Source organism: Cyanistes caeruleus, chromosome 11 (assembly GCF_971803275.1).
Source record: "Cyanistes caeruleus chromosome 11, bCyaCae1.hap1.1, whole genome shotgun sequence".
NCBI classification, from domain to species: Eukaryota; Metazoa; Chordata; class Aves; order Passeriformes; family Paridae; genus Cyanistes; species Cyanistes caeruleus.
Genome location: NC_141711.1, coordinates 19783537 through 19800039, shown reverse-complemented (window position 1 = coordinate 19800039; position 16503 = coordinate 19783537). Strand labels below are relative to the sequence as shown.

The 16503-nt window shown below is 52.2% G+C and overlaps 1 protein-coding gene across 32 annotated transcripts in view; it reads right to left on the bottom strand.

Annotated features, from left to right (window-relative positions):
- The window catches only part of LOC111945973 (uncharacterized), a 248502-nt gene that overhangs the window by 65527 nt on the left and 166472 nt on the right, over positions 1–16503 (bottom strand). For 22 of the 32 annotated variants that reach the window (XM_086845387.1, XM_086845391.1, XM_086845390.1 and 19 more), the window contains exon 1: positions 4543–4949. In XM_086845387.1, coding sequence (XP_086701513.1) covers positions 4543–4639 — 97 coding nt within the window. In that variant the 5' untranslated portion in view covers positions 4640–4949. Of the gene's footprint in view, positions 1–144; positions 253–690; positions 793–879; positions 958–1039; positions 1112–1400; positions 1509–1959; positions 2062–2148; positions 2227–2308; positions 2381–2664; positions 2773–3223; positions 3326–4542; positions 4952–16503 lie in introns of those variants that run through there. The other 10 variants (XM_086845384.1, XM_086845399.1, XM_086845415.1 and 7 more) reach the window with 3 other exon arrangements.

Genomic DNA, 16503 nt, shown 5'->3' with positions numbered 1-16503 from the left:
CAGGGGAGCTCTGGGCTGCCTCCTGGTCACTCTCAACACCCTTTCCATGCTCTGTGCAACATCCCTGAAGGGCAGGCACTGCCAAGCAGCAGAGATGGCAGCTCAAGCCTCAGCAGGGCTCAGGCCCAGAGGGACAGCAATTACCTCCTGAAACTGTGCCTGGCATGGCCTCCCTTCCTGCAGCAGAGTCAGGCACAGAATCACTTCTTCCTTCAGGGAATGTTTCCTGCTGCACAGGCACTTGTTTCATTCCTGGAGAATGGAAGAGTGAGAGCTGGATCAGAGGGGGCTGTTCCTCATTGTGGAGGTGCCAGCTTCAGGAGGCAATATTTGTGAAAGGCATGGATAAGGATCAGCAAACACCCAGGATTTCAGGATTGTCCCAGGTTGGTCCCTTCTCCAAACAGTCCCTCGACCTGATCTAGCTGGAGACTGAGAAATTTCAGGGATTCTCAGGGTGTGCACGGCCTTTGGTGCTGTTTGGGCTCCCTGTCAGCTGATGCCAAATGCCTTCCTGCAGAGGCTGGGGAGAAGCTGCAGCCAGGCCAGGCTGGGGAATAGCCCTGCAGCAGCAGGGCAGTGAGGCTGCCATGGATCCCTTCCTGCTGTGCCGGGCACGGCGTGTCCAGATGTGCAGAGAAAGCCCCTGGCTGCTGAGACTCAGGAGAAAGCTGAGGGACATGGACCCACCTTGTCCTCCCTGCTTGAATTCCTTCAGCATTTTCCGTATGAGTTCTGATCGTTTGAGGGATTTCTCTTCTGCTGTATCTTGGGTCTTCTGTCTTGGAGAACCTTAGAGAAGAAGATTTCCATTTCCTGGCAATGGATCCCACAGAACCAGTCCTCAGCCTGTGGGGTCAGCAGGCACACACTACTCACTGCTGCGATGGGAGCCGGGCTTGGGTGCAGTAACCAGGTCAGGAGCTGGCAAAGTCCTCTCTGCAGACACACCTGTAACTGAACAGCCACAGAAGCTTCTGTCACCTGATTCCGGACAGGTTGTCAATGATTATTCCTCCATGGGACACTGAGAACATACCTGCAGGAGGCCCAGTGGGCTTCACAACATTATGCAGCCAAGCTAATAGAGAAACTTTGCCAGGAACCTTATCTGGAAGGGAGCAAAGATGAGAACCTTTTTCAGGGTGTGCTGGGATCCCCTTCTACCTAAGGGAACTGGGCACTGCAATGGGGCTGGGTAAGGCTGTGGGAGCCACATCTGTCCTGAATGGACATGGCCAAAGCTGTAGAGGGGCCAGAGGAACTCTGGGCTGCCTCCTGGTCACTCTCAACACCCTTTCCATGCTCTGTGCAACATCCCTGAAGGGCAGGCACTGCCAAGCAGCAGCGTTGGCAGTTCAAGCCTCAGCAGGGCTCAGGCCCAGAGGCACAGCAATTACCTCCTGGGACTATGCCTGGCATGGCCTCCCTTCCTGCAGCATAGTCAGGCACAGAATCAATGATTCCTTCGGGAATGATTTCCTGCTGCACAGGCTCTCGTTTCATTCCTGGAGAATGGAAGAGGGACAGCTGGATCAGATGGGGCTGCTCCTCATTGCGAAGGTACCATCTTCAGGAGGCAATATTTGTGAAAGGCATGGATAAGGATCAGCAAACACCCAGGATTTCAGGATTGTCCCAGGTTGGTCCCTTCTCCAAACAGCCCCTCGACCTGATCTACCCCAAGACTGGGAAATTGCAAGGGTTCTCAGGGTGTCTACGGCCTGTGCTGCAGTTTGGGCTCCCTGTCAGCTGATGCCAAATGCCTTCCTGCAGAGGCTGGGGAGAAGCTGCAGCCAGGCCAGGCTGGGAAACAGCCCTTCAGGGCATGAAAGCAGCAGCGGGGCAGCGAGGCTGCCATGGACCCCTTCCTGCTGTGCCGGGCACGGAGTGTCCAGATGTGCAGAGAAAGCCCCCGGCTGCTGAGTGTCAGGAGAAGGATGAGGGACATGGACCCACCTTGTCCTTCCTGCTGCATTTCCTTCAGCATTTGCCGTATAAGTTCAGATTGTCTCAGGGATATCTCTTCTGCTGTATCTTGGGTCTTCTCTCTTGGAAGACCTTAGAACAGAATATTTTCATTTCCCAGGAATGGATCCCACATAACCAGTGCTCAGCTTGTGGGGTCAGCAGGCACACATTACTCACTGCTGCGAAGGGAGCTGGGCTTGGGTGCAGTAACCAGGTCAGGAGCTGGCAAAGTCCTCTCTGCAGACACACCTGTAACTGAACAGCCACAGAAGCTTCTGTCACCTGATTCCTGACAGGCTGTCAATGATGATTCCTCCATGGGACACTGAGAACATACCTGCAGGACGCTCATAGGGTTTCACAACTTTATGCAGCCAAGCTAATGGAGAAGCCTTGCCCTGAAACATATCTGGAAGGGTGCACACATGAGAACCTATTTTAGGGTATTCTGGGATATCCTTCAGCCATAGGGAGCTGGGATTTGCAGTGGGGCTGGGTAAGGCCCTGGGAGCCAGGTGTCAATGGACATGGCCAAAGCTGCAGAGGGGCCAGGGGAGCTCTGGGCTGCCTCCTGGTCACTCTCAACACCCTTTCCATGCTCTGTGCAACATCCCTGAAGGGCAGGCACTGCCAAGCAGCAGCGATGGCAGCTCAAGCCTCAGCAGGGCTCAGGCCCAGAGGCACAGCAATTACCTCCTGAAACTGTGCCTGGCATGGCCTCCCTTCCTGCAGCAGAGTCAGGCACAGAATCACTGCTTCCTTCAGGGAATGTTTCCTGCTGCACAGGCACTTGTTTCATTCCTGGGGAATGGAAGAGGGACAGCTGGATCAGATGGAGCTGTTCCTCATTGCGGAGGTGCCATCTTCAGGAGGCAATATTTGTGAAAGGCATGGATAAGGATCAGCAAACACCCAGGATTTCAGGATTGTCCCAGGTTGGTCCCTTCTCCAAACAGTCCCTCGACCTGATCTAGCTGGAGACTGAGAAATTGCAAGGGTTCTCAGGGTGTGCATGGCCTGTGGTACAGTTTGGGCTCCCTGTCAGCTGATGCCAAATGCCTTCCTGCAGAGGCTGGGGAGAAGCTGCAGCCAGGCCAGGCTGGGAAACAGCCCTGCAGGCCATGAAAGCATCAGCGGGGCAGCGAGGCTGCCATGGATCCCTTCCTGCTGTGCCAGGCACGGCATGTCCAGATGTGCAGAGAAAGGCCCCGGCTGCTGAGTGTCAGGAGAAGGATGAGGGACATGGACCCACCTTGTCCTCCCTGCTGCATTCCCTTCAGCATTTGCCGTATAAGTTCAGATTGTCTCAGGGATACCTCTTCTGGTGTATCTTGGGTCTTCTCTCTTGGAGGACCTTAGAACAGAACATTTCCATTTCCCAAGAATGGATCGCAAAAAAAACAGTGCTCAGCTTGTGGGGTCAGCAGGGACACACCACTTACCCCTGCGAGGGTTAAGGTTGTCTCCAGTAACCATCCCAGGAGCTGGCAAAGTCCTCCCTCTAGACACACCTGTAACTAAACAGCCACAGAAGCTTCTCTCATCTCTGCTGATCTGCACAGGCAGCTCTGAGCTGCAGGAGAGGTGAGGGGATCGCTCAGGCCGAGGGCACACACGTGCACGGCTCTGTCCTGGCACCTGCAGCGATGCCGCCCTGGCCGAGCTCTGGGCTCTGAGCTGGCCGCTCTCCCTGGGGGAAAGGCCTTGACCTACCCTCGCCATCTCCCTGAGACTCAGTCCTGGGTGTGAGTTGAGGAGCTGCATCGCCTGCACCAAGGGGCTTGGCTGCAAAGAAAGGCAGGACAGAACAGCTGCTGTGGCTTTGTAGGAGATTCTCAGGGTCCCTGGGGCCTGCAAAGGAGCCATGCACGGCTCAGCCCTGGGCCTGGCCCCTTCCCTCTCTGCTCCTCTCCATGGCTGCACAGAGCACACGGAAGGAGACACTGGCATTGCACATGGGATGAAGATTGACAGCTAAATGCTCCTTCCTCCCATTGACAGCAATCCTGTGGGATCACTCAGGGCTCCAGTGGGACAAGGTTTAAAAAACGTATCACCCCTGAGATTGTGTTAAGGGAAGTGGCACATGGCTGAGCTCCTGCCACCTTGACATTGATTGTTCTGTAAGTAAAAAGGGGAATTGAAAACTTGCCTCCAACATCCTCCAAGAATTTCAAGCCATCATTCATTACTTCCACGTAATCCATGTGATGATTCCAATCTAGATTGGAGCACAGATCAGAACCATGTCCATGGCGCATTCTGGGATCCCCTTCTGCCTTAGGGGACTGGGCATTGCAAGGGGTTTGGGTAAGGCCTTGGCAGCCAGATGTCAATGGACATGGTCAGAGCTGCAGAGGGACCTGGGGAGCTGTGGTCACTCTCAACACCCTCTTTACAGTCCCTTTGCAACATCCCTGGCAGTGTGGCAGGAGCAGCCCAGGGCCCCTGGGGACTCTCTCCCTCCCACAGAGGAAACCCTCCCTTATGCTTTGGGGAAAACCATTCCCAACGCTTCCCAGGGAGAAGGGAGTGCTGTCCCGAGAAAGGGGAACCAGGCCATGGGCTCACCTGCTCCCTGTGCTCGCCAGGGAGCAGCCTGGGCAGCCCTGTCAGGCAGGGCCACTGCCAGGAGGAGCAGGAGGAAGAGGCGCAGAGGAAAGGCCATGGTGCCTTGCCCTCTGCCAGTCCTCCAACTCTTGCTGTCACCACTGTCCTCACAACGCTGTCCCAGTGTCAGCACCGCTGCCACCGCCGCTGCAGCTGTCACCGCTGCTGCCACCACCGCTGCTGCTGTAGCCGCTGCTGCTGTAGCCGCTGCTGCTGTCGCCGCTGCTGCCACCGCCGCTGCTGCCGTAGCCGCTGCTGCCGTAGCCGCTGCTGCTGTCGCCGCTGCTGCTGTAGCCGCTGCTGCAACAGTCGCAGTCAAGGACTGACTGCTCCGTCCTTGTGGTGCTGTGCAACCACGGGGCTCTGCCACCTCTGTGACCTCAGAGCCTGTCGTGACCTCAACCTGTGTAACCCCAGAGCCTGCTGTGACCTCACAGCCTTGGCTGTACCCCTTGAGTGTTCTCCCATCTGACTGCCCTGATTGTAAATCTTTTAATTCATCAAAGGGCCATTGCTAAACAAAACCTTGGTTTTGTCTGCTGACATTGCTGCTCAGGTGTCGCTAGAGGACACGAACTATAGAACGAGGGTTCCGATCACACACAGGTGTTCTGACACTGGTAGAAGGAGCAATACCTCCCTCATCTCATTGGTGGGACAAGAGAAAACAGTCTCAGAAAATATGTGTCTTGTTTTAGGAAACAAAAGCTTATTTTCATAAACAGTCCTTGAGAGTGAAAAACTCCTCAAAAGACTTTCTCTTGGGAACAATCAGCTCCCGAGAGCATGAAATTCTCTCAGGTTCAGAAAATCACGTCCACAGTCAGGCTGTGTCCCTGGTGTTGCTCTTGATGGTTCCCTCTTTTCCTGGGCACTCCAGTGGAGGAGGTGCAGGCCCAGGTGAAGCCACTGAAGGAAATGTGCCCTCAGCCCAGGGACGCTCAGCTTGGACTCCCCCAGCCCCTCGGGGCCCCACCGCTGGTCACAGCAGCCCCTGCCTGGCTCCTGCCTGCCCACACTGTGGTCAGCCCTGGCAGCTCCTGGACATGGATCTCAGTCAAGGCTGGTGCTGTGTGGGCTTTGCTGGCAGTACCAGCCGGACACTGGGCTAACAGCTCCATCTCTTTATTTGAAGAGAAGAAGGGGCCATCACCTACACTGGCAGATGGGCTCACCTTCAGTGTTGTTTACAGGGCAGGGCCAGAGGGGCTCAGGGACAGAGGAAGGGCCATGTTGGTCTCAGGTGGGGCTGGAGGGTGCTGGGCTGGTCTTGGGGTCTCTACAAGAACTAAGGAATGGGCTAGGCTGGGGCAGAGGGAGATCAAAAAAGGGAATGAAGGGACCTTGGGGATACCCATGGGGAGAAGAGTTGGCCGTGGGATCTACAGGGTTATAGGAGGATTCCTCCCGTTTTGGGATGGCTGCTCTGGGGTCCTCTTCTCAAATCTCTTGAGAGATCTGCCCAGGCCCTCGTTTCTGAAGAGGAGCGGCTCAAGCTGTCTGGGTGTTTAGTGCAGCCACTGTCCTTCAAATGCTGTCCAGAAGTGCTCCTGTGAAAAGAAGAGCTGGCTGAGGCCCCCAGCTGTCGCTGGCACACAGAGACCCTCCTGCACAGCAGGGCCCAGAGCGGCCAAGGCTCCCCAGCACGGCTGCAGCTGCTGGCACAGCTTGGCCCAGCTGCAGAGCTGCCCCTCAAGGCCCCAGCAAGCAGGGGATGGCTCTGGGCAGGGTCCCTGGCCAGGAGCAGGCCCCAGAGCATGTCTGCCTTTCAAGGCAAATCTCGTTACTGCTCTTCCTCCTGCCCACCTTGCTTTGCCTCTGCCTGCTGCTCCTGGGGCTGCTCTTGGCCAGGCAGCCTCAGTGGGAGCCAGCACTGGCTGCAGCCGAAGCGGGCTCCCCAGGACAAGGCCCAGCAGTGAAGAGGCCAAAGAAAGGCCTGGGCAGCAGCAGAACTCTCAGTAGAGTTATTTGGACAACCACTGACTCCCCACAAGTCCACAGCAGCCTCCTTGGAAATGTTTCCTGTCTACAATAGACTTCCATAAGAAGCTGTTTGAGGGAAAGATGAACAAAACACTCACCATTTTCTCCTCCAGGAACACCAGATTCCAAAGCAGCACAACAGGAAGACAAGCTCTCCACCTCCCACCATGGCCATTATCTCTAATTAGCAGCGTGTTCCCTGACAGAAAGCCCTTTCAATGACCTTCTGGGAATCAGGAACATGAGTTGTGGTGCCGGCTCCATCTGTGGGAGCAATGGGCAGTGTGAGCCCGTGCTGTGCTCTGGTGCTGAGCTGGCAGCATGCTGGATACGGCCAGGACATTCTCTGTTTCCCCCTGAGCTGGGGCCTGCAGGCACCTTGCTGCCCCTTGGCACAGGCTGTGCCACCCAACAGAGCCCAGAAAGCCGGGAGCAGAGCCCAGGGACAGCGCAGCCGCTTGGGCAGTGGCTCCTTCCAGGGACACGGGCCAAAGCCATCCCTGAGCAGCCAGAGGCACCCCTGACCCTCCCTGCTCTGTGACAGCTCCCCCAGCCCAAGGGGACAGAGCCAGGCCCTGTCAGGAGCCAGTGCAGGCCGTGCCCAGTTGGGAGCATGGCCCTGGGCTCATGGCAGGGCTCCCACTCGGTGCTGCTCCTGTGCCTTGGGCCTCTGGGCACTCAGGGCCAGCTCTGGGAGCAGCTGCAGAGGGAGGGATGTTGGTGCACGAGTCCCGTTTCTTGGGGCTGACCTTGGGGCTCTGAGATGGCAGCTCTCCCAGTGGGAAAAGCCTTGACCTACCCTCACCATCTCCCAGAGAATCGTTCCTGGATCCCAGGGGCACAGTTCAGGACGTGGGATGGTAAGCCAGATCACCTTCATTAACAGGTTCAGCTGCAAAGAAAGGCAGGACAGGACAGGTCCTGGAGAGTGCTCAAGATTCTCCTTCAGTCCAGAGGGGCTGGGAGTACACCTGGGTGACTGCTGCCCTCCAAGGCACTCCCTCATCTCTGCCTTCCCCTCAGGAGCAGGGGCAGGGGGACCACGTGCCTGCAGTGGCCCCACACTGGGATGGAAGGAGCCCCTTGCATGGCAGTCAGGGGAGAATGGTCTCCCTTGTGCTGCCAGCAGCTCTGAACCGAGCCTCAGGCAGAGCCAGGGCTTGGTAGTGGCAGCAGGAGCAGCTCAGGCTCCCTGAGGCCAGCAGAGGAGCCATGCAAGGCACAGCCCCGGGGCACAGCCCTGAGCCTGGCCCCTTCCCTCTCTGCTCTTCTCCGTGGCTGCACAGTGCAGGCAGATGGAGACACTGGTGTAGAGAATATTTTAACAGAAGGTGGGCATGATATTTTAGTAAAGGCCTGTCTGCACAAACCAGCCTTTGGCATAAGTCGTGATATTAAAGGCTAATGTCCTTGAAACTTCCCTGAAGCAGAGAGAATGAAGAAAAACAATATCCTTGTGTCTAAGAGAAAAAATGTAAACCAATGTGTATTAGCCAATAGTAACTTGCTTAGACCTCAGGTCCTGGCAAACACTATAAAAGGTGCTAAAGATAGAAATAAATGGCATTCACTTTTACTTCTGTGAAGACTTGTGAATAGTCTCTCAATATCTGGCGCTCCGAACAGGAACCTCTCATGGGCTGAGGGGATTCAGTGGTGGAGCCGGTGGAGTGAATCTGGGCGCTGGAAGCCGCGGACGTGGATCGGTACCAAATAGGCGACCTGAGCGCAGTGAGACACGGCGCGGTGAGATGTGGAAAAAGGAGGCAGGTCTCTGGGGGAGACCGAAGGCGGAGGAGTAAGTGAGGGGTCGTGACCTTCCCCCTGCCATGTGCTGTTAGCATGGAAATTGAGTTTGCGTCAGCGAAAAAGCTGCTTCTGAGTATTCTCATTAAACAAGGCAAAGCAGTCAGGGGATAAGACCTGGACAAGCTCGTTTTATGGGCTACAGATAATAGGCGCGGGTGCCCGGAAGAATCGAAAGATACAGGAGATTTGTTGTGACAGAGAATAATTACAGGGAAAAGCAAGGACACTCTGTCTCTCGGTCCCACTTGGCAGATTGTAATTAATACCTTAAAAAACAGTAAAGTGAGATGTGCTGAGGCTGTGAGCCCTGTAATTCTACCTGTGTCACAGCAGCCGTCTCTACCTCCCATTGCTGGGTGAGCATTCCTGTCTATGCCGTCCTTGGAGAGAGGGAGGGAGAGTCAGAGAGAAGAAAATAATGAGAAAGAAATTCCACAGCAAATGCTGAAACAACAAACAGAATCTGTTCAGCTACGGCAGGATGTGATACGTCCTGAACTATTTGCTTCACTTTTGGAGACACTTTTAACACTACAGTCTTATTTAAGCTCCAACTTTACTACCCTGGAAGAAGAGAAGCCAAATTTAGCTTGGTTTCTACCCAAACCAGGGGGACATGGGGGAAAGCACTGAGGTGTGTGCAGAGAACAAAGGCACCCCCAGGGCAGAGGCAGAGCAGAAAAAAAATCTCCAAGGCCATGCTGGACAATTACAGAAGCAGTTGAGCAGAAACAGGTGTCTCAGACAGGTGGCTTCAAAGAGAGACAAAACAGCCAAAAAATTGCTAACTTTGAAATTTATCACTGTAATTAAAAGTTGATAAGCTGCAATGGTCACCATTGTTACCACCTGGCCCTGAGAGGCTTTTCGTGTAACATTGCCTGTTTTTGTAAAATCGTGCCCTTTTTCCTCTATCTGTGAACAACGAGAGAAATACTGAGAGAAAGAACTGCATTTGTTAAAGTTACCTTTGTGAGGTTTTTCTTTCCGTTTTCCTCTCTGCGAGAGTGTGTGGGGGATGACGGAGACTTTGCTCAAACCTTCTAGAGATAACAGCAGCAGAGAGCAGCAGCAGAGCGGGCAGTCCATGTACTTTTTTATTTTTTTTCTTTAAAAAATGGGGGGAATTGATGCCTTAGAAGCATTTGATTAATGTAATTCATTAACTTCAAGGGGAGAAATGCCTGTGTTTTTTGTTAACAGATTGAAAAAAGGTCACCTGTTCATCTGACCAGACTGTCTGCCTTTGAAAACATGAGATCCAGTAAACACAGACGTCACCACACAGCCTTAATACTCCAAACAAGATCAGAAGTGGAGCTGTCAGGACACAGTTGTGTCTGAGCACTACACAGACAGTTTGCCAACAGAAATTTCATGTTGTTATTATGATGTTGTGTCTCTACCGATTTTTTTCAGTTATTCTCTGTTTTAAGATTTAGAAGATGTGAAGAACAAGCTGAACATCGATGCCCTCACTCAGTCACCGATCAGCTGCCAGTTGACATCACAGGAGCAGCGGACATTCCAAGACTGAATCACGTTAAATCATTGTTTGTGAGAAGAGTTTTACAGAAGATCTAGAAGAGTATAGAGACTCCATCTAACTGTATATAAAAGCAAATTGTAATTGTATTTTACCCTTTAAGCAAATTGCTTTCACGCTTAGATTGCATGAATACCAGAGCACATGTGTTAAAAGTAGTTAGATAGTAGTTTAAGATAAAGAGTGTAGCTTGTGTGATAATTGTTATTTGTAGGTTATTGATAAGTTTAGAAAAGATATTAGTATAAAGTGTAAGTATTCGCCCTTCAAGAGTTAATGTGAGCATAGTTAAAAGTTCATTTAACTTTAAAGCCTTAGCTGTGATTCTGCAGGCATGCTGTCATTTGCATGGAACAAACTGCTTATGGTAATTGTGCTGTGTGTAGTCCTGACCAACTGTCTGCTAACTAACATCCACCCCAGCACTGGCAGTTGGGGTGCAGGAGGAGTTGTGCTTCTGGGCCAGTCACTTCTGAGGCAGCTTGAACTCCTTCATAGGCAGCCAAGATTTCCTTCTCTGTGGGAATGTAGTTGGCTTCGGACCCTCTGTAGCTTCGCCTCCAGAATCCCAGTGGTCGGCCTCGAGTCTCCTCAGGCACTTTCTGCCAAAGGCTCCAGGATAAGCCATTGTTCCTGGCTGCAGAGTAGAGCACGTTCTTCACATCTGGTCCTGTCCTGACTGGGCCAAGGGCTACTGCATGAGTGATCTCCTGCTTGGTCTGAGCAAAGGCTTGCTGCTGTTCAGGGCCCCACTGGAAAGTGTTCTTTTTTCGGGTAACCATGTAGAGAGGGCTCACGATCTGGCTGTACTCAGGAATGTGCATCCTCCAAAAACCTATGGCACGTAGGAAAGCTTGTGTTTCCTTCTTGCTGGTGGGTGGAGACATTGCTGTGATCTTATTGACGACCTCAGTGGGAATCTGATGCCGTCCGTCTTGCCACTTTACTCCCAGGAACTGGATCTCTCGAGCAGGTCTTTTGACTTTGTTCTTCTTGATGGCAAAGCCAGCTTGTAGCAGAATCTGGATGATCTTTTCTCCTTTCTCAAATACTTCCACTGCTGTGTTCCCCCACACAATGATGTCATCAATGTACTGCAGATGTTCTGGAGCCTCACCCTTTTCCAGAGCAGCCTGGATCAGTCCATGGCAGATGGTGGGGCTGTGCTTCCACCCCTGAGGCAGTCGGTTCCAAGTGTACTGCACTCCCCTCCACGTGAAGGCAAACTGAGGCCTGCATTCTGCTGCCAGGGGAATGGAGAAAAATGCATTGGCAATGTCAATAGTGGCGTACCACTTCACTGCTTTGGACTCCAGCTCATACTGGAGCTCCAGCATGTCCGGCACGGCAGCGCTCAGCGGTGGAGTCACTTCATTCAGTGCACGATAGTCCACAGTCAATCTCCATTCTCTGTCAGACTTGTGCACAGGCCAGATGGGGCTGTTGAAGGGGGAGTGGGTTTTGCTGACCACCCCTTGGCTCTCCAGCTCTCGGATCATCTTGTGGATGGGGATCACAGCATCTCGATTTGTCCTATACTGCCGGCGGTGCACTGTTGAGGTGGCAATTGGTACTCGCTGTTCTTCCACCTTCAGGAGTCCTACTGCAGATGGATTCTCTGATAGTCCAGGCAAGGTGTTCAATTGCTTAATGTCCTCTGCCTCCACAGCAGCTATTCCAAAAGCCCACCTGAGTCCCTTTGGGTCTTTGTAATAGCCTAGACAAAGGAAGTCTATGCCCAGAATACACGGGGCCTCTGGGCCAGTCACAATGGGATGTTTCTGCCACTCTTCCCCAGTCAGGCTCACCTTGGCTTCCAACAGAGTCAACTGCTGCAATCCCCCCGTCACCCCAGCAATGGAAACAGGTTCTGTCCCCACATGTCCTGATGGCATTAGGGTACACTGTGCACCAGTATCAACTAAAGCTTCGCATTTTTGTGGCTCTGATATGCCAGGCCATCGGATCCACACCGTCCAAAAGACCCGGTTTTCCCGTGCCTCTTCCTGGCTAGAGGCAGGGCCCCTCCAGCACTGGTCATCCTCTCCTCCCTGGGCATACATGCTAGAGGTTCCTTCAAGGGGTCATCCTCTTTTCTGCAATATCTGGCAGTTTGGTGACGGGAGGTTGAGGCTACCTTCACTTTAGTGGAACCTTTCTGGTTAATGGTTCCCTCCCTGAGTTGATGCACTCGTCCTGCCAGGGCAAAAGTGGGTTTCCCATTCGACTTTCCCATGTCTTCTCCATGGTCATGTAGAAAGAACCACAGCTCAGTTCATGAGGTGTACCCTCCCTCTCTAGCTGGGGGACGCTGGGCTTGGAGTTTTGGGCTTGTGACCCGCACTGGTGCCATATGGGAACTGCTCTTCCTCATCTCTTCCCTCATTTCCCTCATCTCCTCTTTGAGTTCCTTAATCACAGCGGAAATCTTAGCCTGCTGCGGGCTATGGACCATACTGGCAAAATGTCTAAGCCTGGTCCCACCGTCTCTCGGCTGTTACCGGCATTAATCATTGCAATATAGGTGGTGTAGTCACGTGGCCCTAGATTTGCCAGACTCCACAACATCTGCCCAGTGCACCTGACTTTGTCGGGGTCATTATCATGCTGTCCACCCCTCCCAAAGAGGACCTCTAATATCGCCACTTCTCTCAGCTGTTGGATCCCTTCCTCAATGGTTTTCCAGTCCCTTCTGTGATAGTGCTCTTCCATTCTCTCTCTGTGGACAAACCTCTCTCTTACACTCATCAAAAGCCACTCCCAGAGGGAAAGGGGCCCTTGCTCCCTGACAAATACCTGATTCACACCTGAGTCCTGGGTCAAGGGTCCCACATTCCTTGCCTCACCACCATCCAGCTGCACACCTGTACCCATAAGGTCCCAGACCTGAAGTAACCAGGCTGTATAAGGCTCAAGCCCCCGCCTCAAAATGTCTTTTTGTAACTTACGGAGACTGTCATATGTCAGAGACTCAGTGATGATTTCAACTTCTGGCTCCCCTGTGGGTTGTGAGGGCCCTCCTTTCTTATCCTTATCAACAGGGTGCTGTGATTTCATCTTAGACTTCCTCGTTTCCACAGGGGCAACAGCTGCTGGCTGTGACTGCCCTTGTGGTTCAGCTGGAACCTGGACGGTTGTAACGTCTGTGGGTTCCACTGCTGCACCATCAGACTGTCCCTCTTCGAGGCAGGGGGAGGGTTTCCCAGCAGCTGAGGAAATGCACTCCTTTAGCATCTGGCCCATCTCATGCATCTGCTTCACCAGAACCCCCACCCACTCTGGGTGGTTCATTTCTGAGGTGGGCTGTGGGGCTGTGCCGGGCTCTGGAGCAGCACCCCCTGTCTCTGGGGCTGTGCCAGGCTCTGGGGCAGCACTCCCTGTCTCTGGGGCTGTGCCAGGCTCTGGAGCAACACTCCCTGTCTCTTTCCCTTTGTCTCTGAAGGCTAAGTAGAACAGGCCTATCAGCAACACCAGCCACTGTATGATGTCATTAGCATTCAGAGAAGATTTTAACCCTTTGAAAACTGGCGGGGTAGGCCCAAGGAACTGGGTGAAAGGTTGGGAGAAAATTTCCTCAGCTATCTTTTCCTCCCAGTAGGTACCATTATTAAAGTAACCCAAAAACCATCCAGTTAGTGTGTGACAGCTCTGAATCCATGAGCCCGCTGTCCAGAGGACGTTAAACATCCATGAATTCCTCACCTTATCAATCCACAAAGCAAACTGGATAATAGCCATAGTAGCCTTAGTTATAGGACCCATATTTAGGTAAGGTGCAGCAAATGGGAGAAGTATAGCTGTGACCACATGCCCCCCCAAACCTGGGTAAGCTAAACAACATGGTTCTACCTAACAAGGTTTCTAAATCCAGCATACAAAGGCGTTATAAATTTGTATTGTGATATTGGCTTTCGCAGATGAATATTATATATTAAATACTTTTTAGCTATGCTAACAAGTCTTAAGTTTAAAAGAATTTCCTAGGTACAAGGCAAGGAAACCCCAGAGGGCAAGGACAGTGGGGCCCAAGCTGTTATCAGAACAATAGAACCCAAACTGTTATCAGCGGAAGATATGAAGACCAGCTGCCCTCAGGGGAAGGATGAGGGGCCCAGGCTGTTATCAACAAGTGACCATCTGCAGCAAAAAGGAAACCAAACTCCAAAGTAATTCTGACCAGCTAGAATAACGATAACCAGCAAAAATCATGCTGACCAGCAGAAAATAACATGATCCAAGAAGGTGGAACCAGGGAGGGGACATGCTTGAATATGCATTAACCTCTCACAGCAAAGATGGGATAAAAAGGACACTCCTGAGATACCAGGTATAATAAATTAATCTATGAGTAAAAATTCGTAAAGGTATAATTAAAATATATATGTGATTGCGATGTCATAAAAATATAACATATAATGAGAATAAGTCCTCCGGATCTGGTCGTGATTCTCCTCCGAGAGGCAACAGATTGCAGCCAAGTACCCAGATAACAATCACAAGCAGGCACATCAGCCCCGAAAGAATGGGCAGGACACGGGCCATCGAACAAACAAAGGAACGGGCCCGGACGAGATATCGCCGAGCCCGAGCATCTCCGCCCTGCCCACCTGTGTTGGAGAAATGGAAAAACTAGACAAAGGAAGAGGAGACAGCCAAGATAGCCATCGGCTCCAGGATGAGTCCCACCACTCCACCCTAATGGCCCGGACCAAAATGATATCAAAAAGACATCCTGGACCTCTTTACATATGAGGGGCCTCTGCCCAACGTCTATTGACCCTATTCTCCAGTGCCAGGAAATCCATTCTTCGAACAATCAAGAACCTCTTAACAAAGAGTGCCTGCTTGGAATTTGGCCTCAGGACACAAACTGCCTATAAAAACCCAGGCCAAGGGACTCTCAGGCGTGGATTTGGGAGCACCTATACCTTGCGTATAGACCCTGTCCACCCAGTGCTGCGCTGCTTATTTTATTGTGGTTTTTTCTCGTTGTTCGAATTTATTATTGTTTGATAATAAATTTTCTCTTTTATATAACCCGAAATTGCCTTTGCATTTATAACAGTTTGGTGCCGTGACTCGGATAGGAGAAATTGCAGGAGAATCTCGCTACCCAGGACGGGTACCCCCGCTGATTTTAGCGGCCTGGTGAGCCGAGAACCTCCGCAGCACATTCCTATATCCGAACCAAATTTAGGCTAAGGTAAAACCACAATAAAAAAGGATAAAGGATCCAGAGAGCTCGGGAAGGCGCACAGCCTTCGAGAAAGCCGCGGCTTGGTAGCTCGTAAAAAGTCATCTGTGCACGAAGACGCCCTTGCAAGAAAATAGCTGTAAGTATTGTGAGGTTGAGCTAGTGATTGGGCGATTGTGTGAGACGTGATCTGATCACGAAGCGAGTGCGGACTTCAAGGTCGCGGTTCCATCCTCCCGCGAGGGAATTGGCCGGCCGAGAAGGAAGCGATTTGGTGTGAGAAAGGTCTCTCTTTACACGGTTGTAAAAACCTAGGACGAAGGAGGTCCTGGGGGACTGATCACAGGAGGCTGAAAGGGGAAGAGGATGTCCTGTCGAGCTTGGGAATAAGTAAACCCTTTCAGTCAACGGGCCTAGGTAGAGGTCCAGCAGGAAAATCGAGTGCGGAATACAAGAGTCCCCAGTACAGCTAACTGAGTGGTGAGTATTGGCAAGAAACTTTGATTTTTCTGGCAAAAGGAAAAGAAGGAACACAACGCAGGAAAGGTAAGGAAATTTTTTTAATAATGGGACAAAGGAAAAGTAAAATACAGAAGAAAGAGAGCGAAAAGGGTCCCTCCGAACAAGTGAAGGGATCGTTGGACATCCCACCAGAAAGTCCCTTGGGGTGGATGTTAAAATACTGGGAAAATTGCCCTGAAAGGAAAAAGAGATCAAAAGCAAAAATGATCAAGTATTGTTCTGAGATCTGGGGAGGACAAGAACTAAGAAACCACCTCATTTGGCCCGTGTTGGGCACATTTGAGAGGTGGACTTGTAATGAGTTGCTCTCTCATATAGAGAGCAAAGTTCCCTCGGATCCCGAGGAGAAGGAATATGCCAGGCTCTGGCTAACCGCCAGAGTAGGGCTATTCCCGGTTAAACAAAAGCAGGGATCAAGGGCCGAAAACTGGGAACCCCTTGATCATTTGCCCCCTCCGTACCACGGACCGGCAGGGCCCCCTGCAGCGGACCAAGTGGTGCCATCGGCACCCGCAGGCTCCGCAGAACAACCAGCTGAGGTACTCACATCTCGAGCAAAGGAGTCTGTACCGGCAGTGATACCGGCAACACTCCCTTTGCCCCTGCCTGGGAAAAATCAAGCTGCTGCAATCTCCTCGGAGACACTGCAGGCACAAGGTTGGGGGACACGCTACCCACAGTTACCAGACTGGCTGTCCCAGTCGGGGCACTCATCTCTAAATGAGAGAGTCCCTCCGGGTAATCACGTAGCAGCAGAATACCCGCAGACAAGAGACCGAGCCCACACGAACCACAGTTCCCCTCCTGCGAGTAGAACCAGGTTAAAAGTAAAAACGGGAGGTGAAGAAAGGGGACAGATTGGGAATGG